This window comes from Theropithecus gelada, chromosome 6 (genome assembly GCF_003255815.1).
Source record: "Theropithecus gelada isolate Dixy chromosome 6, Tgel_1.0, whole genome shotgun sequence".
NCBI lineage: Eukaryota > Metazoa > Chordata > Mammalia > Primates > Cercopithecidae > Theropithecus > Theropithecus gelada.
The window spans coordinates 92,557,203-92,580,771 of NC_037673.1; the positions used below are offsets into that span (position 1 = coordinate 92,557,203).

The 23,569-nt window shown below is 40.0% G+C and overlaps 1 protein-coding gene across 1 annotated transcript in view; it reads right to left on the bottom strand.

The window, feature by feature from the left end:
- Positions 1 to 135: 135 nt before the first annotated feature.
- LIX1 (limb and CNS expressed 1) overlaps positions 136 to 23,569 on the bottom strand; it is a 51,218-nt gene continuing 27,784 nt past the window's right edge. The window contains exons 3-6 of the mRNA XM_025388083.1: positions 15,180 to 15,320; positions 12,991 to 13,086; positions 5,049 to 5,126; positions 136 to 3,274 (exon numbers count right to left, since the gene is read on the bottom strand). Of these exons, the coding sequence (XP_025243868.1) occupies positions 2,987 to 3,274; positions 5,049 to 5,126; positions 12,991 to 13,086; positions 15,180 to 15,320 (603 nt within the window). The 3' untranslated portion in view covers positions 136 to 2,986. The remainder of the gene's footprint in view (positions 3,275 to 5,048; positions 5,127 to 12,990; positions 13,087 to 15,179; positions 15,321 to 23,569) is intronic.

The window sequence follows — 23,569 nt, forward strand, 5'->3', positions numbered from 1 at the left end:
AGATTCATAGTTGATACAGGTACAGCATTTCAGGAATATCTATGGTTTAATTATTTTCCTTTTCTAGAAATAGGTAAATAAATTTAACAGCAAAAATAGGAGTGAACCATAGCTTTGAACAAATAGACAACCAAATTCTGAACATTAGAGGTACGACTTTATTAAATCTGTACTTTCTGTCCCATTCACCCGAGTTTAGCGACTAGTTTGCTCTAAACTGCTTTTTAAAAAACAATAATACGGTAAATTTGGATTTTGTGGAAATTAAACTAACTCCTGTCAAACACAGTGCAATTTTGGATTTCAGAATTATGACAGTTGTGTTAGAAACAGGCTACCTGGGCTATGTCTGAGTTATGGTGGATCACTGATGTAAACTTTGACACTGTATGTTGTGTTCAAAATCAACAGTTCTAAACAAGAATCTAAGGATCTCCTAGGGCAATCCATGGTCTTTGGGGGGTCCATATATTCTGGAACTGTGTAACCTGAATGTATATGTTTTGTTCGATTTTCCTAGGAGATGATCCATAGCTTTTATCAGATTCTCAAAGGGTTTATAACTAAAAAAGGCTAGGATCCAGAGCTTCATGTGTTTAAATAGGGAATCTTCCACTCTAGTCCGCTTTATCACAGTGTGTTGTTCAGAACAAGATATAGAAAAGGAAAAAAAAAATCTGCTTTGCTCTTCAACCTTCTTTTCTCTAGGCTATAAAGATGTTTATATGATGTACTGGCAGCCCTTATGTCTCAGCTGAAATTGATTTACTACCAAATGAGCATTCAAGGAACCAGCAAAGATTCTGACTTTTACGTCTTTTGCTGAAGCTTCCATGCCATTCCAAGAAGAATGGGCAGTTTTGACCAGTCAGGAAAAACTGACAGTGGCCAAGGGAGAACCTCTATTTTCAATTTACAGAATGGGTACAGTTTTTAACTTGTAGGACAGAAAGTAAATTTGATATCATACCATCCGATCCCTGTCCCTGCATCTAATTAAGATGGTGTCAGTTTGAGGAAGTCATTGTCAAAGGCTGCTAATGCAGTAAAGGTGTGCCTAACTTTAATCACGTCCAACGTGGGAAATTGTAGCTTTTTGGAAATGGCAATGTAAAGAGTAATGGCTTTATGAAAAAAATTAAATAGAATGTTTCCTAGATTTTAAAATTTATTCAACATAACAATGTTAATTCTGATTCCTTTTCAGGAATATAAGGGAATAAAGTTCTTTCCTAAGTGACATTTAGCCTCATTGTGGAGAGGAATGTAACTTTTGTTTAAATAATATTTTAAAATAAAATGTGTCAAAAATTACTATTACCTTTAAAAGATATTAAAGTGGGACAATTATGTAGCTAAATGTTCCCCTGGTGTGAGATATGTGATACATGATAATCTTTTATTATCAAGTCTAATTCCAAAATACATGATCAGTTACAGTAGTTTTCATGTGAATTTAAGGAGTGATAGTTACCTTTGTACATACTTATTAGATATGAGGTTAAAATATCTTATTTTATAAACTTTAATGTAATTATAATGGTTTTGCTTTCAGTGAAGCATGTATGCACTTGCATAAACAAAAGAAAAAGAAATTATTTTAAATTGAGAAAAATATTTTCTTTAATTTGGACTATTGGATAAAATGCAGAATAATCATTTTCATGTTATAGATAAGGAAATACCTATGAGCATTTAAAATTGACATTGCTGACATTCTTAAATTTGAGTGCCCAGGAACTATCTAAAAATTAGTTTAGGCCAGCCATGGTGGCTCACGCCTGTAATCTCAGCACTTTGGGAGGCAGAGGTAGGCAGATTGCTCGGAGTTCAATACCAGCCTGGACAACAGGATGAAATACTATCTCTACCAAAAAAAAAAAAAAAATTTTTTTTATTTTCTGATCAGTGGATTGACCCATACAGATGAGTCAATTAGAGATGGCAATGTCTTATCCCTCCTTTAAAGAAGATTCCAGTGACTTAAACTTAATAATGATACTACATTTGAGCTACTGGTTGCTTATGCTCTTGAATAACAAAAAGAGCTAAAGAGTCCTTCTTTCAAATGCTGGTGAAACTAATCAAATGCAAGCATTCTTTGTCACATGCTAATAATTTTTCAAAATGTTTTAACCTTTGAAATGCCATTAATTTTTCTCCCTGTAGATATATGTTTGCAGTGGCAAAAAATAAGAACAAATTAGTTCAGGTTATCTATTTGCAAATTAAAAATGAACATAATTGATTGCAAGACTCATAAAAGTTGGATATTCTTGAGGAATAAGAGTGAGACTACTTTTCTAGGTGATATTTATCCCCATATATGGAAGAGCATGGGTTTTAAAAAATTATTATTACAAAAGCATTTTAAACATTAGTTTTATCTAGTATTTTCATACTATTACTATTTCAAGATCTTTGATGGTGAGATGCCCAGATAAAATCCCCACTGTAGCTTTGCAGTGTATCTAGTGGGACATAAACTATTGCTTAGCTTACAAAGCTTAGAAAGAGACTCTGATCCTTACATATTTTTTAAAACAATCCATATTATTTATTTAATCCTAAGTATCTTTTAAAACTGCTATCATGCTACTTTACCTAGTTCTGGCTGCTGTTCTTTTGGGGGATGCTATATTGGACTATTCTTTGAAACAACATATATAATCTAGCAAGGCACATGTCAATCAGGCTTTAGGTTGGAGCCAGGCCTGGAAATGTTTTTCGAACAGTTTTGTGTCTATCCTTTCATCCTGAGCTGGAACTATTGAGAGTGTGATGGAAAAAATGCATTGAGTGGCTTGTTGGGTCTTGTAAGGGTCCTACAACTCTCATACTCTGTAAATGGAACGTGTGGAGAGGGTTAGGAGAGCCTTCCGGTAGTAGCTAGAGATGCTAGAGCCTCTGAGGACCTCTGCGCTGAGATTCCTAATGTTAGAGTCTGGCCTCTGCCATCACTGAGGGCACCCGGGGCTTGGCCTTGCTAGTGATAGCCACACAGGGCTGTAAGGCTCAGCTGGTCATCACTGGGTGAGGAAGTGTCAGGGTCACTGCAGATCTGAGTCAGGGCTAAGCTCAAGATTTCTTTCTTTTCTTTGTAAAACCGTAGTTCTTGTCCTGCTTTCCTGGCTTCCTCCAACTGCCTCAGGGCCATTCGTAGCTCTTGAGAGACAATTCCTGGTGACTCCCGCTCCTTCATGATCCAGTCTAGGGCCATGTGGCTGCGCATCTTTTCATCTAGAGAATACTGAGAATAGTAGGAGATGACTTCCTGGGGGCCAAGAAACAAAGTCCAGGGTGTCAATAAAGAGCAACAAAGAAACCTGTCCACATGCCTCCCCCTGCTTCCCACGTCCATTAGGATTTTATCAACAACCCAACCTCTCTCATGTTCAAAAACTGAAACCAAAACCCACTGGTTTACTTCTGTAAAGGAAATGAAGGGCTAAGTTGGCCTAGCAAAGCACACCACTCCAGGTTGAGTCAAAACACATCACCGGAATGACTCAATAATGTTCACCAAACACAGCTCTGCCACTTCTAGAAATACAAACCATTCACTGAAAATACATTCCTACAACAACTGGTATGAAGATGACCTCATTTATTCATTGAACCCTGTTGCCCAGCATTACTTCCTTTGGAAAGAGAGGGAAGTAGCTCTACAGAGGGATTTGGGCAGAATGGCATTTGGTCAAATCCACTGAAGAAAGCAGGAAGCTCTTAGTTAAGGGCATCTCAGAGTATCATTTAGAAACCAGGAGAATCAACTGTGGTATTAGCACAAGGGAGACGGTCCAACTGTCTCACAGTAAATACAGAAGGGAGTTTAGAAATGTATGATGGAAGGTAGATATCTCCATTATTGATATCATAATGATACCTTCATGGTACATTGTCTTTTACTTTGGCAAATAATTAAAAATTAGTTACTGCCTGTCAATTCTTGTGTGAAAAATTTGTCAATACATAATAACATCATATGCAGAGTTGATCATGTGGAGCGAATGCATTGCTTATTTTTATTTTCAAGAACATATGGTATGCATTTATGACCTTAACAAATTAAAAACAATCATGGAAAAGTGTTTATAACCCAACCAGCATATTTCAAAGGCCTTTTGTAAAATCAAAGGAAAAGGAAAAAAAAACCCAAAGCCATTGTCAGCTACTCATTTCTTTTCCATCTTTCACATCTGAAACCTAGACTTTCTAAGCAAAGAACAACTAAAATCTCCAGGGGCTGCAGTGCATGGAAAGCTGCTTACACCCACCCTTACCTTGCTGACTCCTAGAGGCTTTCTTCCTCATACCAATTCCTACTAGGAAATTCTCAGAAATAAACTACCATCTTTCACATTCTAACGGTGGGTAGAGGAAGGATAAATCTTGGAGAACAACAGGTGAAAACCATTAAATACACAGGAGGGGGTTTACATTAGCTATTTAAAAAGGGGGAAGGGTGCTTCTCATAAATAACAAAGAAATAGTGAGACCGAGACCGGGTCTCTGAAAAATAAAGAAGAAACTTCTAACCCAAAAAAACGGGGGTGATTAAATGCCGGCTTGTCAGAGTTTCTAATCATTTCTGTTGTTTATTGGGGACTTTTGGCAGGAGTAGGAAATACTCTTCTCCGGCCACCAACTTGGCCACTCTCCAGCGACGAGGTTTCAGAAGCAGTGCATTTTCAAGTTTCTGCATCAGAAGGTGCAAGAGGGCACACATTCCAGGGAGGCAGGGGAGGCGTATGGAGCAGATCCAGGATTTTCTTTAGAAGCTGTCTGCCTTTATGATCCTTTTGGTTTGCATTCAGTACAGGTACCTAAATCAGTCCTGTGCCCACGTTCTTTTTAGTGTGTATATTTGGTCAGTCCCTGACTCAGTGGGGCTGTTCCGTATATTTCTTCATGTGTCCTCTGCTCTTAATAAATAAGGTACCAAATTTATATTCGGAAAAATCTGAATAAAGGAAATCTCCTAGGAAGATGATGAGCCACCTGCTTAGTTCATACAACACGAATCAGACTTGATTAGAAAATCTTACCTGTCGGGAACACTTTGTTTCACGAAGGGCTTTTAGGCTTCCATTCCAGTGCAATAGTTGGAAAATGGTCATCAGCTCCTAGAAAACCCAAACAACTATCATTGGTCCCAAATCAGAAATGTGCATTGGTGAGAGCTGAGCAGGGCATAACTCTTAATTCCCAAATATATCAGGAAACAGAATACACAATATTGTCACAACACTTTGGGACTTTCCCAAGCCCAGGGTCCCCAGGCTTCTGAAACATTCTTCTCTCCCTCCTTTGCTATATCCATAGCATTACATTATTTGTGTAATGAAATGACTAAATATTTGACAAATGTCTTTCAGCATTAAAAATAATACACTGAACAGTTCTATACTCAAGAAGTTATTTAAATATACCAGGACATCTGAGAAATAGTGTATAGGCAAGGTTTTACATTGTATCATTTTTAAAAATTGCTGGAGACTGAGAGCATCTTAAATGGTCACTTTTAGAGGAATGGCTAAAGTAAGATACATCTATACTACTGAACATTTTGCAATCACAAAGAAAGGATGAGAATGTTCCATGAGTTTAAATAGAAAGAATTCTATGTGTTAAAATAAAAGCAAGGTACACAACAGTGTGTAATGTGTGCTACTATTTGATTAAGAAGATTGCTGTATACATGTTTGCTTGTAAATGCCTAGAAGAGTTCTAGTAAGATACAAAAGGATCTGGTAACGTTAGCTGTCTCTGGAATGCCAGAGGAATGCCTAGGGGACAGGAATAGGAGGGAGACCTTCTTGTGACATTATTTTGCAAAACTTACTGAGTTTTGAATCACGTGACTATGTTATATCTTAAAGAAAACAATTTAACTCTCAAAAATTTAAGCCCAAAAATAAATATACCCAAATCCCCAAACAAGCCAGTTTTAGCCAGCATAATAAAGAAGTCCCGTCTGCTTTAATCTTTACAAGAGAAGTAACTATGAAATGACCAATCCATTTCTGTCCTCTGTTTCTTCCTTCTTCAGCCCTTTTCTGCCTGAAGCCAACTTCCTCTGCTCAGCCCATCGGAACACTCATTCTGTTTTACAGAAGGAGGTGTTACCCAATTCTAAAATTGCAAGTAAAAGTCAGCTAGATCGTTAAACTAAATTTATTATACTTTTGTCTTTTGTCAATATAAAACATATAATGAACAAACTACAGAAACTGTTCAATACTCCTAAATTTATAAATTCAGTCAAGAAAAATGCCTTGAAATGTAGACAATAAGGTTGTATTGACATTAAAACTCACCCATGGTTTCCAAATCCAAGGGCCAGGGCTAAGCACAGCATTCAGACTATCAGCACCATCATTTCCTTGCCTTTTGTGATATCAACGGAAAGCTAAGGTGTATAAATATACTGAAGATTTTCATTTTCCTAATGCGGTTACAATGAGTTTTCCACTGAAATTATTTGCATTTCACTTATAGTTTTTTTTTGTTTTGTCAGAGATACATCTATTGTGGATTAATAGCCTGCAGTTATTGAAATTATTGAAAAATAACTCTATACAATCAAGGAGCTTTCATGTCTTAAAAATAGTTATGAAAACTTAACATAGACAGATGTCCTATTGCTCATTCAAAAAAGCTTTTAGCTGGGCACGGTGGTATGTGCCTATAGTCCTAGCAACTTGGGAGGCTGAGGCAGGAGAACTGATTGAGCCCAATAGTTTGAGACCAGCCTGGGCAACATAATATTTTCTCTCTTAAAACAAAACAAAAAGCTGACTTTAATTAACTGTCTTTACATCTGCTTGCTCGAGAAGAGGTTCTCGTATGAAAATCAGGAGATTCATAGTCAAGTTTTAGGCATCTTAAAATTATTTGGTAAATTTTAAAGCTATCAGATTATTAGAAGAGCAAATAGCACTTCTCTCATGTCTAAAATTGCCATTAGAATGAAATGTTTTTCTTCTTTTCTGTCAGAGATCCAGTTTGGCATTTTGTCTAAGTTCACTGCACAGTAAGCACTCTAAGAGTCCACAGACACCTCAGTAAAAGCAAAACCACTTGTGTCTGCTAATTAAAAAACACATGAATACCAGCTGAGCTGCTCCTTCTGCCCCAGATGGAGACCTCCCTGTCTGCACAGGGTCCTGGGTCCCGTGCCCAGGGATGCTGCCCCCTCCTGGCCCCTCTCCTCCACATCTTCCTGCCCTTGTTCAGATTTTCACGTCATCACATCACTATGCTAAATTGAAAAAGTGAGAGTGCTTTGTTCTAGAAATCAAATCCTGTCCAATCTGACTGTCACTGCTGTTCTTCTCTGGCTTTCCATCAAAGTAGCCTCAGTGGCTGAGGAGGGCAAATTTGTGTTGCCCTTCCTACCACACTAACAAATCAACTCACTGAATACTTTGAAGCCATAAAAATGAATACGAAGGTTTTTTTTAATATTTGGGAACCAGTCTCTATGATGTAACAGGAGTGACAATATTTGTAAGTAAGAAAAATTGTTTGGTTTTATGTCTTATAAAAATCCACTCAAATTTTGTATTCGATTGTATATGTCCATTTTTAGAAAAGAGAAAATAAATATTGGCCGGGTGCGGTGGCTCATGCCTGTAATCCCAGCACTTGGGAGGCTGAGGCAGGCGGATCACTTGAGGTCAGGAGATGGAGACCAGCCTGGGCAAAATGGTGAAAACCTGTTTCTACTAAAAACACAAAAATTAGCCAGGTGTGGTGGCGGGTGCCTGTAATCCCAGCTACTCGGGAGGCTGAGGCAGGAGAATTGTTTGAACCTGGGAGACGGAGACTTCAGCGAGCTGCCATCGCAACACCGCACTCCAGCCTGGGCAAGTGAGTGAGACTCCACTCCTCCATCTGATCCCCACCACCCTAAATCTTTACGTAAAGTTGAGAACTCAGACACATATATGGGATTTATTTTGTGGCTTCCTATAGCTAGCTATCTTGGCATTGTTCTTGCATCCTTGTGGCCCAGTTTGAGAAACAGCCTATTGCTAACAGGGCTCTTAATTCCATCCTCTGAAAATTGTTGTCTTAGAAACATACTCTTCTTCCTCTGGGGTCTTCTGGGCTCTCTTTCTTATCTATACACTAACTGCTCTCCCCGCCCCATCAGCGACTATCATTCCACCCTGAAAATCTCCTAAGACTTTAGAATTCACAGCTCTTCTGTGAACAGAACCAAAACCCTTTCTCATGCCCCTTGACAACCTTCATCTTTCAAAAATGTCCCCAAAGAGACTTGAACTGTTTTTGTCTCCAGGATGAAGGTCAACCTCCTCACCATCTCTGGTTTGTCTAAATTTCTATCCCGTCACGAAGCAGCTTTGTTTTTTTCCTCTCCAGTAACACAACTGGCACTTCCTCAGTGTTGCTCTTGTTCTTAAAATTCCCTCGGGAAGATGACCTCCTTTCCAACTTCGTATGTTATATCCCCATCTAGTTTTTGTCCTCTGTAGAGATATTCATCTTGCCATCATTATATAAAGTATATTTAAATATTTTCACATATTTTCTGTCTCACTTCTTTATTTCCCCTCATAAGACCAAATTCACTCTCTTCAAATTTTCCCAAAACTACTTGAGCTCTTGGCTCAACTCCAGAAAATCTTTGCATGCCTCTGACTGATTCCATTGGAAATCCTTGCATGATTGCAGAATGGGAAGGAGAGGGCTGCTGTGGAGTTCCGCTTGCCAGTTTCCCCATGATTCTTTGCTGCCTGGTGTTTGCTGGCTCGTATTCTACCTGGAGAAGGTCTGTTACTCTAAAGGAAGTTAGTGTAGCCAGGTGCCATGGAATGTGTCTGTACTCCCAGCTACTTGGGAGGCTGAGGCAGGAAGAGTATGAGCTTGTGCCCAGCCTGGGCAAAATAGCAAGATTCCTGTCTCAGAAAAAAAAAAAAAAAAAGAATATATACACAATTTTTTTTAAATAAAGGACATTAGTGTTGTCTTTTCCTGTAGGATCTGTCATACTCCTCACTGAAGTCTTTTGGGGTGTGGTGTTTGGTTTGTGGGGTAATTTGGAAGCCTGAGGGGCCCACCTAGACCAACAGAAAAACAAGTTAGCCTCATAAGGTGAGGCAGGTGAGGCAAGATTTAAAGTGAGTGGGGCCAATTATACATATTCATGGTCTTTTATTTATAATTCTGATATTTTGTTTATCGTGCATTTTTTGCATGAATTTTGAGTTTAAAAAAATGCATTATAATATTGTTCATCTTGATTATGAAGTTTTTATGCATCCCTTTCAATTTTGTACCCAAGACAAATGCCTCACTTGCCTAGCCCTTGTCTGGTCTCTTCTTGTGGCTCTGTCTCAGGGCAAGCCCGGCTTCACCGGCATGAGGTCTGCGCCGCTGTACAGGGCCCCTGCTTTGTTTAGTGCTCTGCTGTCTTGAAATTCTTGGTAATTTTTGAACAAGGGCCCCTAGATTTTCATTTTGCACTGGGCCTGGCAAATTATCTAACTGGTCCTGACCAGCAGAGTAAATTTAATACAGAACAAAAAATCAAGCTGTGTATTTTCTTTCCTCTTCGGGGAAAATTTCGGTTGCAGCTCTCACTCTGCAGCTTTCCTGGTTTATTTTGTCATTCATTTCATTTAAACAGACAACAACGGGGCTCTGTCCTCACAGCCTTTCCTGGCGTTGCCTCTGTTAGAAACAATGTTTGGCTTTTCAGCTACTTCGTAGAGAGAAAATGCTCACTGCTTCTCTTTGGAACTCTTTCTAGGAGACAGGTTTGGCTCTGTGATTCATCAGGAATAAGAAAAACAAACACTGGAAATGGAGAACTTGAAAAACAGGTGGGCACCATCTCCCCACCCAAGAGAATGGATTTAAGAGGAAATTTGTTTATGGGATGAGATTTTAAAAGGCGACCTGGAAAATTTAGCAGATGTAAATAAACAACTCTTCCTTGGATTGCATTAGGCTTCAGAATAAATATATTAACCAGCTTCAGTCAACGTCTGCCTAGAATCCGACCTTGACAAGACCCAGTGACTAGTACTGCTCCCAGCCTTCCCCGCAAACAGCAGGCAATTTTCTCTGTGGCAAAGCTACCTCGAAACAGGCATCCCGGCTTCCCTCCCACGAAGTGAAGGTAAGCAGAGGCCTATCATGTTTCCTCTGAGTGCTGGCTGCAGGGCGCCCCCACCCCCCTCCCGCCCCGCCAAAGCCCGAGGGCAGTCTGGAGACACCAGCTTGTTTTTATATGGTAGAGTCATCCATAGCTAGATACAAACACACATCTATTACCCACCAGGGGTACTGAATTGCTGTGTTGGCGGCAGAAACAGTCCAGGTCTGTGGGCAATTCCCATTATGTGTAGACACAAGCGGAAGCATTTAACCCAGGCCACTAAGGAATGTGCCAGGTCCCAGCAGGCAAGCTAAGGCTGGTGGAAGAAAAAGGGATGCGCTCCACAGGCCCTCCTCCTGGGTTGCCAGTATCCCTACTGGGGAAGGGAGTTTGGATTTTCCCTGCCCTCACATCTTCCTCTTCCTTTGTCTCCATCCTGTACCCAGACTCCTTTAGGAGAATTTATGAAGCATGTCCACAGTAGGATTCAAATTATTATTTCACAAATTTAAATACCTTACTACAGACCACACAGAAAACACCTAGCCTACAGCAAAGCAATTAAAGTATTACTAAAAGAGGGTTGAGTAGAGCCTTTCATAGTACTTGGAAGGAATTTTAAGAATTTTTTTTAATCTCACCTTCCGCCATCTTTGGCAGACTAAACCAATCACATTCAAAATCATTCTTAATTTTTCCAAAAATAGCGCTAAATCACATACAAGCTACTATGTACTGGGGCAGGCAATGTTCATCCATAATGAAATAACTACAATATGATTTGGAGAGGGAACAGGAATTAAATGAAATTCCTGCTTGGGGAAGCATTACGCCAGATGCTTTATAAATGTTACACTACTTAAGTCCCACAAAAATTCTATAAAATGGGCATTAGTATTCCTGTTTTATAGACGAGAAAACTGAGTCTCAGAATGGACAAGCTCACAGATGATGGACAAGCTCACAGATGATGGACAAGCTCACAGATGGCGAATGGCAGAGCAGACTTCACACATAGGTCTGTATGATTTTGTACAGTTTATGTTCTTTCTCTTGAAAAAAGTACCTCTTTTTAAAAGTATTATTCCTCTGTTTAGTTTTAGATTGTTATGAAAAAAAAGACCTTTTACAGATCGACTCTTTTATCCTACAATAGGGGCCCTGAACCGTTTTGTGCAGGTTCAAATAGAGCTAGGTTAGACAGAGTTGTCAATGGAATCCATCCAGTAGCCTCTGGCATTTCAAGCAAAGACTCCTTCAGAAATACATATAATAATGGTTGTTCATTTTCACTGAGCATTCATTATACCCCAGGCACTCTTCTGGACTCTACCCATATCATCCCATGTAATCCTCACAATAGCACTGTGAGGAAGGTACTGTTATTCTCCCTGATTTACACCCAAACAAGGAAATAGATTTGGAGGTAAGGAAAAGAGCCAGCCTCGAACTGGCCAACCCACTGCAGAGTCTGGGTCACAGCCACTGAGCTGACATGTGCCCCATCCACTAGGCTTAAAGGATACCTTGTTGCTTCCTAACCAAGACAGGCTACGTCAAAGGTCATTAAGACCATGGCCACTTAAGAATAAAACTGGATGACTAAGGCCGGGCACAGTGGCTCACACCTGTAATACCAGCACTTTGGGAGGCCAAGGCGGGCGGATCACGAGGTCAGGAGATCAAGACTATCCTGGCTAACATGGTGAAACCCTGTCTCTACTAAAAATACAAAAAATTAGCCGGGCGTGGTGGCAGGTGCCTGTAGTCCCAGCTACTTGGGAGGCTAAGGCAGGAGAATGGCGTGAACCCAGAAGGCGGAGCTAGCAGTGAGCCGAGATCGCACCACTGCTCTCTAGCCTGGGCGACAGAGCAAGACTCCATCTCAAAAAAAAAAAAAAAAAGAAAGAAAACAGATTTTCTAAGGGTGAAGTCTTTTTGTCATATTGCATTCCGATTCCTACCAGCATTGCATGTGTACGGATGTTCAACTGCACTGGAGTTAAGTTTTTTAAAGGGAAGCACATTTCATGCCCAATCACTACTAAAATTCTGTCTAGCCTGATATAGAATAATAGTCAGATGTGTGAGCTCAGAGATTAGACTGCCTGATCCTGAACCCTAGCTTCAATGATAACATGAGGATAACAATATTATTTACCTCATACAGTTATTGTGAGTGTTAAATTATGACACTATTTGTTAAATGCTAAGCATGGGCCAAAGTAAGCATCCATAAGTGTCAGCTGTTATTACTACTGTTGTTACTAACATAACAATATATTTTAGAAATAATAGGTAATATAGTTCCTCAGCTCTTGTTATCATTTGTTGGCAGTGGATGAAAAAGAGTTACAGATTGTTAATTTTTTTTTTATTTCATTGATGATAGGAGGTGACAGAACTTGTTTAATAGAAAACCAGACCCAAGGAGGATTTTGTTTAATATGCACTGCAGGAACTTTCAGAAGTTATAGGACTTGAAAATTAAGAAGCAGATGGTAACAACCAACATGTCAAACTGTTTTCATTGGTTTAGTGGGGAGCTTTGTACTGAAAAGCTGGTGAAACATTACGGAATCATAAGCATGTGGTGTACCTCACCAATTTCTTAGATTTGTCTTATACTTTCCTTTATAAAAGCAAAGATTGTTCCCCGATTGCGTGTTTGTTTAGGCGTATGAGATGTGGCCGAGATGGGGCTACCATGCTGGATTCCAGGAGGGTTAAATTAAAATGACCAAAAACACTTAATACCAAAAGATTACTGGGTCAGGAGATGTTAGTGATAGGTGTTGCATTTCTCTTAGGCTTCTGGATTGGATAATCAAATAAATATATGGCAGGCAGGCAGGTACCTGAAATTCCAGCATGGTCTTCCCCATGTTTGATTCCAGCATGTAGTGATAGGCTCCAACACTGGTGCTGGGGTCATCTGCATCATCTAAAGTGCCCTTGGGAAAGCAAGCAGAAAAAGAAAAATTACTGATTTTTCCTCCTCTTCTTTGAATGGTCACAAATTAATTCTGTGACCGTACAGCAAGCCTTCTATTTCTGGTCTAACCTGAACAGACGTTCACTCTACAACCAAGTCTCCAGTTGATTTGAGGGTTTTGTAATCAATTTGAATTGAGCGTTTAATTAGAATGCTAATTGTTACATACTCGCTGATAGAATAATTTTCCAAAGGAAGACATTTCTGTATCATCGCACAGGGTGTTGGTGGTGGTGGTGTTAACATTTGCATGGCTGAGCTCCGAGGCTGCCTTCATTGGTTATTGAAATCTTGAAACACTGACTTTGCTCTGATTCCAATGATAACCAGGCAGTATTACATAATTGACTTGGAAAGAATTTGTCAGTTGTATGGACCATTCATATTTTACTGCTGTGATTCTTAATAGGAGCTTTTCGTAATATGCTGGTGTTTGGCCTGGAGACATGGATCATGGTTTATATTTTTTCACTCCTGTACCGCTTAATCTTTAGGAAACGAGGTGGGTGGGTGATGGGCAGAAATGAAATTCCCTTTCAATTTGGGTGTGGGGAGTGCTGCTAAGAAGCTAACACAACTCTGGTATGGCCTTTGGGCCAGCCCTTCCGTGTCCTATGGACACGGATTCCTGGGAAGGTGGGCAATGGTGACTTTGTGAGACTGAACAAACAAGTGCCAGCATCAGATAGCAGCAAATTTATAGCTTTTGAATGCAATAACATTAACACACCACTGCTGAAATATTTATGTTGGCTTTTTAAATATCCCAGAGGAAATCCATCTAGAAGCATGCAACCATATATAATCTGTTTCCTTAGAAATTTCCATTTAAAAAATGATAAATTACTTTTACACTGAGGGCCCCTCCCTACTCCTGAGTAAATTTCACACTTATATAAATCAGGCATAATTTTCCTAACCTCTCTTCCTCAAAAGCACTTGAAATTTACAGGACTGGAAAATAAAGGCTTCCTTTCATCCTCAGACCAGATATAGAACAGAACTCCCTGGCATCTCCCAGCCAAGTCAATCACCCTTCTTCTCCTGCTCCTTCCTTAGCTCTCCTTTATGTGATAAGAAGATTTATGAGGGGAAAAGAGTCACATCTAGTCTGATAGTGTTTCCTTCATCATCAGCAGCTTCACCAGAATGACGGAGCCTTCCTAGTTAAGGGAAACAGAGAAGGAAATCTCAGGTGGGGTTTATCCGTGCTAAAGGCAAGCCAGAGGTGGCTAATCCCTTTGGTAATGCCAGGTTCCTGCCCTTGAGCACACACAGGGAGATACTTGCCACATGTGGGGACCCAAGGCTTCTTTCCTGGCTTATAGTTTGGAAGCAATGGGAGTTGGGAGCTCCAAATCATTCATGCGACAAATATCCTGTCCTGTATTGCAAAAAAAAAAAAAAGAAAAAAAAACTATCTAGTTTTTAAGACAGGGTGTTTTGCTCTTAAAGCACTTTGCATTTAATTGTGTTAATTACAGAAATTTTCAGTGCTCTCTGCAGAGGTAATTGATATTAACCATAGTAATTCTAATAGCTAACACATATTGGGCATATGGTTTTTCCCATATCTAAACAGTCCATGTTTCCTTAAAAATGCAGATTGCAGGGCCCCACACTGGCTGGGGAATTCACACTTTCAGTAAACACTTCAGATGATTTTTCATGATCTTTCAACTTTGGGGAAAATGGAGCTAGTTTTCCACTAGATTAAAGGAGTATTCCACTGTTTGCGTTCTCAGGCCCTAAAAGAGTCAACACTCCTCAGTAAGCATTCACTTAAACATATCCAGGTGGATCCAACGATCTACCTTGATTTAAAGCATGATTAATTGTGATCCAGGGAGATTAAAAAGTATTATTGAGATGTGTGAATTTTATGATTTCCAATTTAAGTATTCTTTTTTCTGAAAATTAACAATTTAATGGGTAAAAAACGAATCTACAGAATTCTTAAAATAAGAATTTACTATGTTAGCATCTCTCAAGATTCAAATGCTTCAGAATTCTCAGTGCAGCCATCTCCTGCCCTCCCGGGTGGGTACTCACACTGGTGGAGGCTACTGCTTCCTGAACACTTTCCATAATGAATTCCTTGGTGATCCTGCGAGAGGGCAGCTCATTGAAGAGGGAGTTGATCAGGGCCACTTTAGCTGCATCCCGCCTGGCCTCAGCTCTACTTAAGCAGCACTGGAGAAGGGAAGGAGAAAAGGAGTTATTTGAGAATTTAGCATTTCACCATTTCACTCCCGCATCAATGGGTCTCTGGACATTTCTATTTATGCATTTGCTGTCTGCATCTATTCTTTTCATATACATTGCTGATCTCCCTGAAGGTCACGCAGATTTTCCTTCAGTTCCAGAGTCCATGCAAATGTTTTGGTTGATCTTCAGTTACCTATTGCCTTATTTTATAGTCTTTGAATGTCTACTATATGTCAGAAGCTTTGCATACTCTGTTAATGAGTAATGATAAATTAATAATGGCTATTATTGTGTGCTAGATAATTTATATTCATTATCAGGGCCTTCCTCAAATCCCTATTTCAGAGGAAAAGATGTAAGGAAAGGAGAAAAGCAAGGAATCTGGAAATACTTGTAACACAATAATTAAGAACACAAATTCTAGAGTCAGACTGCTTTCAGCTCTGGCATTTACTAACTATAAGACCTTGCGTAGGTTCATTAGTCTCTCTGCACCTCAATTTCCTCCTCTATAAAATGGGAATATAGTAGGATTGAGGTTAGGATCAATTGGTCAATATAGATAAAGCACTGGAAATACCTGGCACATAATAGCACTTATGAGAACATGCCGGCCAGACATTTTTATCTCCAGGTTAGTACAAGGGTGCTGCTGTCAATATCTATTGCTTTTGCATTTCCAACATTTGTCCCCCACCTTCCTTCTAGTAACAGTTATCTGATTTTCTTGAGGACTAGGCTTTCTCCCTTGCTCTCAATCCATGTGGTTTTGGTGGGACATACTCCATTCAAACCTTCTTGAAGTTAGGGCCACAGGAAGCCTATGACTAGTGACTCATAAAAAAGTCACTCCTCTCAAATATAATATTGTTCTCCATGCCGCTAGACTGGCTTTCTGTGGCTCATATGGATCTGGTCGATGCATCCTGATTCTTTTCTGTCCTCCCTGTCTCTGAACAACTAACAACTCCCATTTTTCAAGTTCTGGTTTGGCATGGTTCCTGGGGTTGCAGATAGAGGGACAAGTGTCATGAATACTGGACTGTCCCTGGAGCCCACACCTTTTGGAGAGCCCAGGAGTTGATGGCCTCTCTCCTATAGGCTCCTGTGGACCCAGGGATAAGTGTCTAGGATCCTGGACTCCTGGGGGGAAACAAGTCCGAGGAAGAGAAGTCCAGGCCTAGGTCAGTGGCTGACTAGTGGGGTAGCCTGGCACCCCTGGCTCTGCTTCTCAGAAACCTGGACCACCTGAACTTTGGGAGCTAATCTTCTCACTGGACAAATAGGGAGGCTAGGCTGTCTGATCTCCAAGGCTCCTACTACCCAAAATGCGTGATTCTCAGAATCAGTAGTTCTTGGTGACTGATGGGAAAGAAAAGGAAAAATACCAAATATCACACTTCATTTTGCAGTTTCACAGAGCAAGGGTTCTGTACCACCAGCTGAAGCAAGCCAAATCCCTTTCATTTGCTTTCACAACATCCCCGCCTCCATCCTATCTGCCTTATGTTGACTATTTCTGCACTGTCCCAGGAATGCTCCAGTCTTACGCTCTCGTGTCCTCTAGAGACCTGTCTCTCCTCCCCATCTCCACAAACCTAGTTGGAGTGTCCTGAAGCCAGGTTCCAGGTCCTCTGTGATTTTCCCTCAAACCTTCTAGAACAGTAGTGCCTATATATTGTAAAGATCCTGTCCTCAACTGTGGGTAACTTCTTGCCCCACCCCCTCTCCCAGCCTCCAGGCCTGAGAGGAGCCCTCATATACTTTTGTTTTTAAAGACTGATTCTCTTCTGTCACCCAGGCTGGAGTGCAGTGGTGTAATCTTAGCTCACTGCAACCCCCACCTCCTGGGTCCAAGGGATCCTCCCACCCCAGACTCCTGAGTAGCTGGGTCTACAGGCACTGGGCACCATACCTGGCTAATTTTTGTAATTTTTGTAGAGACAGGTTCTCACTATATTGCCCAGGCTGGTCTCAAACTCCTGGGCTCAAGCGATCCACCCGCCTTGGCCTCCCAAAGTACTGGGATTATAGGAATGAGCCGCTGGCCCCCTCGTATATTTCTTTTTTATTTTATTTCTTATTTCAATAGTTTTTGGGATACAGGTGCTTTTTGGTTATGTGGATAAGTTCTTTTGTGGTGATTTCTGGGAATCTGGTGCACCTGTCACCTGAACAGTATACTCTGTATCCAATATGCAGTCTTTTATCCCTCACCCCCGTCCCAACCTTCTCCCCCAAGTCCCCAAAGTCCATTATATTATTCTTATGCCTGTGCATCCTCATAGCTTAGCTCCCACTTACAAGTGAAAACACAATATTTGGTTTTCCAAATATTGTTACTCCACTTAGAATAATGGCCTCCAGCTCCACCCAAGTTGCTGCAAAAGCCATTATTTTGTTCATCTATATGGCTAAGTAGTATTCCATGGTGTACCCCATTTTCTTTATTCACTCATCGGTTGATAGGCACTTAGGTTGGTTTCGTGTTTTTGCAATTGCAAATTGTGCTGCTATAAACATGAGCGTGCACGTGTCTTTTTCATATAATGACATTCTTTTCTTTGGGTAAATTCCCAGTAGTGGAATTGCTGGATCAAATGGTAGTTCTACTATTAGTTCTTTAAGGAATCTCCATACTGTTTTTGTATATTACTTGCGCATCCTCCACTAGCTGAGCCAGGCTCAACGCTTGGAGATGCTCGTACATGGTGAGTGTGTTGATGAAATAATTATAAGACTTTTGAAATGGCGAGAACAAGATGCTGAGGAGAATTAAAACAAACACAAATTTAAAAATAACAAAAACCAACCAAACTAACAACACTTGCCAGGAGACTAACAAAGCAGAACAATTAAAGGCAGGCAGAAGAAGATATTATAACTTATCATAAAGAGTGATTTTCTTTTCTTTTCTTTTTTTTTTTTTTGAGACGGAGTTTTGTGATTGTTGTCCAGGCTGGAGTGCAATGGTGTGATCTTGGCTCACCGCAACCTCCGCCTCCTGGATTCAAGCGTGGCTCCTGCCTCAGCCTCCCGAGTAGCTGGGGTTACAGGCATGTGCCACCACAACTAATTTTGTATTTTTAGTAGAAATGGGGTTTATCCACATTGGTCAGGCTGGTCTCGAACTCCCGACCTCAGGTGATCCTCCCGCCTTGGCCTGCCAAAGTGCTGGGATTGGAGGCATGAGCCACTGTGCCCGGCCTAAAGACTGTGGAAAGTAGTCAGTTTTTTTTTTTTTTCTTGGTGTTGACACACAACAAGGCTTTGGGGGAAGCTTTAGACAGCAAGGCCATTCAAGGTTTAGACCTCTTCCAAGTTTTAGGCAACTTGTATGAAACCAGGATGGGTTTGACAAGATAGATTGGCTTTGTGTTATGGGCTTGGCTGAAAATTTGTAGGACATTGAGTCACCAGTCTTTCACTGAAGCTTGAGTGCCATCTCTTTTAGGAAGCTTTCCCTGATCACTCTCAAGTCTAGACTTGGAGGACCACTGTCCAAGGGAGGCATTGGCCACACTGCAGTGTAACTGTTTGCTAATGCTCTGCCTCCACCATCTCCTAGCTGTGAGCTCCTTAAAGGCAGAGACTATGACTTAGTTGTCTCCTGCCTCCTGTGACCTAGTTTGCTGAATAAGCAACAATACAGGCTAGGAAACTAAAAAACAAGTCACTGAAGCACTGGACATAATGTTCAAGAAATCCTCATAAAGAAAAGAATGACAGATATATACTTTTTATTTTTTTAAATGAGCACAATTTCAATAAACCCTCTATGGTATGTGTAACTTAGTAATATAAAAATATATTAATGAATTTCAGATGGGTAATTGGTCATTGCATTCAGACACTTTGAGATGACCATTTTTGCCTGAGAGTAGGGTATGTTTATTATTCTTTGGAAAATCAGTTCCCCGTTAAAAAGCAAACAATGTTTTTGCAAGTATTACCTGGCATCTGTAGGAACAGCTCATTATAATAGGAATTTAGCTTTACAAAATCTATCATAGGGCTGTTGGGGTTTTAGAATTTAGAGAATTAGATTCAGATCCAGGCACTCTTCAGAAACAACTTCTATCTAAATAATAGCAATTTAAACCATCTTTTATGGAGAGAGAGACCTAGTAAACACTAGTTAGATAAAAGAAGCTATCTATTTTAAATAAGACCAGTTAAGTACTAGATCAAAAGCACCACATACATTTACAACCAAATGGCACTGCTTGGGAGATCAAAGTGCAGCCCAGCTGAGAGAACAGAAAGAGCCTTTACCCAGAAAGCATGAAAAAGCACTAGAAACCTAACCAATATCAAGATTTTAAGGCAGACACATGTCGATGCTTATTTTATTATTTCAATGTACAGAATCTTTGCTTAAAATGGGGGAGAAAGTGTTCCAATTAATAAGTACATAAAATAAAATAAATTCTGAGCCATCAAAGGGCTTTTCTTGCTATTGTTCTTGGCATTTCTGAAAGACAAGTACTTCAAAATGTCTATAATGTTAACCAGCCGCTTTCTTCTAAATTCTAGAACTACAAATCCCAGCCAGTAAGGGCTGCATATTTTTCTCTAGGGATCTTTTAATGGGACCTCTCAACCCATAAGAATCTTTACTTGGGGAAGAAATTTAACCAAACGGCAATCTACTTGGTTGCAATCTAAATCAGAATGTGAATGTTGCTGTAAAAACAGGCACTGTTAAAGTTACTATCAAACAGTGGGAAACACTGTAAGAAAATAAAATATGGTAAGTGACAGGACATTTTATGGATGTGTCCAAACCAGTCGTCAAAGACATCGGTTGGGGAACGAGTGAAGTATGATGTTATTTCAAAGTAACTTCCTGCTACAGTTAGGCTTCCCAGGTTATACAGTTTATTCTTGCTATTTTTCAGCCAGGCCCTAATCATAAATATAGATTTGTAAACCATGTCTTTTCTGTTAACCATTCTTACTTGTTAATATAAAAGACAACTTCTGTCCTTTGTACTTTGTGAAAGTGCAGAGCTGGGATATTTAAGTCAAGATTTTACTAAAGTCAGCTGTGAATTTCTCAGGCATGTGGAGCCACATGCTTTCCAAGTGGCCAGGAGACCTCACTCAGACATTGATCTTGATGTTCAGATGCCTTTCATTTGCTGGTAGATTATAAACCACTATAATCATTTCAAAGCCTCCTGACTCTGATCTAAAATTAAAGTTAAAAAAAAAAAAAGAGTGACTGTGGCATTGCTCAGGAAAGCTATTCAAAGACAGTGGTAGCCAGTTGGTAAGATTCCCCAGTGACCCCTGCCCCCTGGCATTCACACCCTTGTGTAGTCCTCCCCTACACTGCACCAGAGTTCGTTTGTGTAACCAATAGAATATGGTAGAAGTGATGGCAAATCCCTTCCCGTATTAGGTTATAAAAGACACTATGGCTTCTGTCGTGGTCTCACTTGCCATGTCTTTGTAAGAGAAGTGGAACCAAGGGGAAAAGTCACTGGCTTGGGGAGAGTCAGCTGCCATGTTAAGAGCAGTCCCATGGAAAGGCACATATGGCAGATAACTAAAGCTTTCTGCCAGCAGCCATCTGAGTGAGATTGGAAACTGATCCTCCAGCCCTGATCAAGTCTTCAAATGACTGCACCTCCAGCTGACAGCTTACCAAAAGCAACCTCCTTCTAGAAGACCTTGAGCCAAAACCACTCAACTAAGCTGCTTCCAGAGCCCTGATCCTTGGAAACTGTGCGAGACAATAAATGTTTGTAAGGTTACAGGCAACATCTTATGCAGCAATAGATAACTAATACAAAGGCTTTGCTCACCACAGGTAATTAAGAAGTCTCAATGAAATAATCTACATTGCTGGCACTATGTGCTTGGCACTATGCTGAGCACTTTATATTTATTATCGCATTTTGTTATCACAACAATCCTATAAAGTTGGTTTTGTTATTATCCTTATTTTGCAGGTGAGGAAATAGAGGCTTAAGGAGGTTGTACATCTCCAAGGTTATGCACCTTAAGACGTGAACAAAACAAGATTTGCCCTCAGGTCTCTCTGACTTGGGAGTCCAGATTTTTAACCACTTTGCTATTTTGCTCTTCGTAGAAATGGCCACCCACTTTGGAATAAAGAGGATATATAATTTGCCTAAGGTCACATAGCATGTCCTAAATCAGTACAGTATTTTAGACAAAGCTTCAACTTTGTGCTTTTGTGGGTCATTTTGATATAAGACTACAAGGATATCTCCTCCCATGACAAACTTGAGTTCGTTTACAACAAAAGGCCAAGCAAGATGCAGTACACTGTGGGGATAAATGGTACTCATTGAGGATAGGAATATGCTGAAATTATCTCAATATCCTCCTCCCTCCTATTGTTCTCCTTTGGATGCTTTCCTGGACTATAGGGAGAAGGAAAATGGAGATAGAAAGGCCAACTGTGACTAGACCAGAGATCAGATGTTACCTTGTAGGAAGCATCTCATTCTAACCGGAAGTACTCTCTTGATTAAGTACGGGGCCAAGAGAGGTTGGAATTCTACCACACAAGGTTGCTTAACATTTCAAGAAGTATTGATAACTCTTCAAGAGTAAAAGTCATTTAAATGAAACTTCCCTGGCCAGGCAAGGTAGCTCATATCTGTAAACCCAGCACTTTGGGAGGCTGAGGCTGGAGGATCACTTGAGCTTAGGAGTTTGAGACCAGCCTGGGCAATGTAGCGAGACCTTGTCTGTACTAAAATTCAATAAATAAATAAATAAAACAAAAAATAAACTTCCCCATCTCTGATGAATAAAAAATTCCCCCCAAGACTAACTCATTTTGGCCCTGTATTTTACCATAGATTAAGATGACCAACAAGCCACCAGGACCCTATAGGGTACACTATGAAGATTGCTGCCAAGCCTAGGCCAGGAGTTTGGACCAAGAGTTCAAAAACTTTAGTGTTCATAGTACAATTACCTGGGAACTTGTTAAACATGTGTATTCCTGGGTCCAAAGCTGACCTACTGAATCAGAATCTCTTCAGCTGTGTCCTGGTGGGGGGTCTGCATATAATAAGATTTGCAGGTGATTCTGACACATGTGGACCGAGGACAACTCTTAGAGGAGCGTTGCTGAAACCTCTGCCCCTGCCATGTCTCATTTCTAACAGGCAGGAGCAGAACCAAGTTTTGTGGGGCCTGAGGCTTACACAATTTGGGGGCCCCTGTTTAAGAAAAACAATATGAAATTACAAGTAAAAAAGTTGGCATTGTGACTTACAAGGAGCCTCTGCAGAAGCTTCATTGTCTTCATTATAAAGCCACTTCTGCTAACACCAGAAATGCTAATTTCTCATTAGAGAAACTGCTTCTACCCAAGAGTCAAGGAAAGTAGCATTCAGGTTTAAAAAAGTCCTTTGTGACAGTTCTTCTAAAATTAGGTCCTTAGGAAGTACATAAGCACTACTGACTTAACTAACTGAGGTCTCAATTTCATTTCTCTGCTTAGCAGGTTTTATTTCTTCTATGATTATTTTCCAGGGTGTCGCCCTATGTAATGTCGAGATTCAACCAAGATTAATTTGTTGACCAGTAGGCTGTCCTGAAATAAAATAATGACTAGTTAACTATTTAGCATTAGCAGAAGTTCTTATATTAATTGAAATAAAATTTTGGTAGTCATGTATGTGTTATAAATAGAAATGCCTAATAAGAAATTAGTTTTTTTCATTACTTATTTGTGAAATACTTTAAAAACTATTTGTAGGTGTGTTACTAATTATAGAACCATCTTCTGGCCAAGCTGAAGCAATTTAGACGTGAAACAGTAATTTTCCTGGTAGCCCTCATTTGATTAATGATTTTTTTTCCATGCTTTGTATTAGAAAACAGGCAGGATACATGTGTTGAGCAGTTGTTTCTACATCTCAAGGTTTTACTGTACTTACTTCCCAACTACAGTGCTTTCTTTAGAAATGTATATGGAAGGACATCGATACAAGTAACTTTCTCTGCATCTTAAACAACAGACTTTCTACAATTATTCATACATGTGTTTTAAAGACATCAGGAGAAAAATTATCTCCAGATCTAAAATGTATAAAACACATTTTAGGCGCATTTTTATTGGTGCCTCCCAATGGTAGCCAAGGAGTTGAAACTCGGGTCTGTAAGAAGCAGGATTTTAAAACAAACAAACAAAAACAGTAATGTAATAGCTAATGTGACAGATTGTATCTATTTGCAGGATT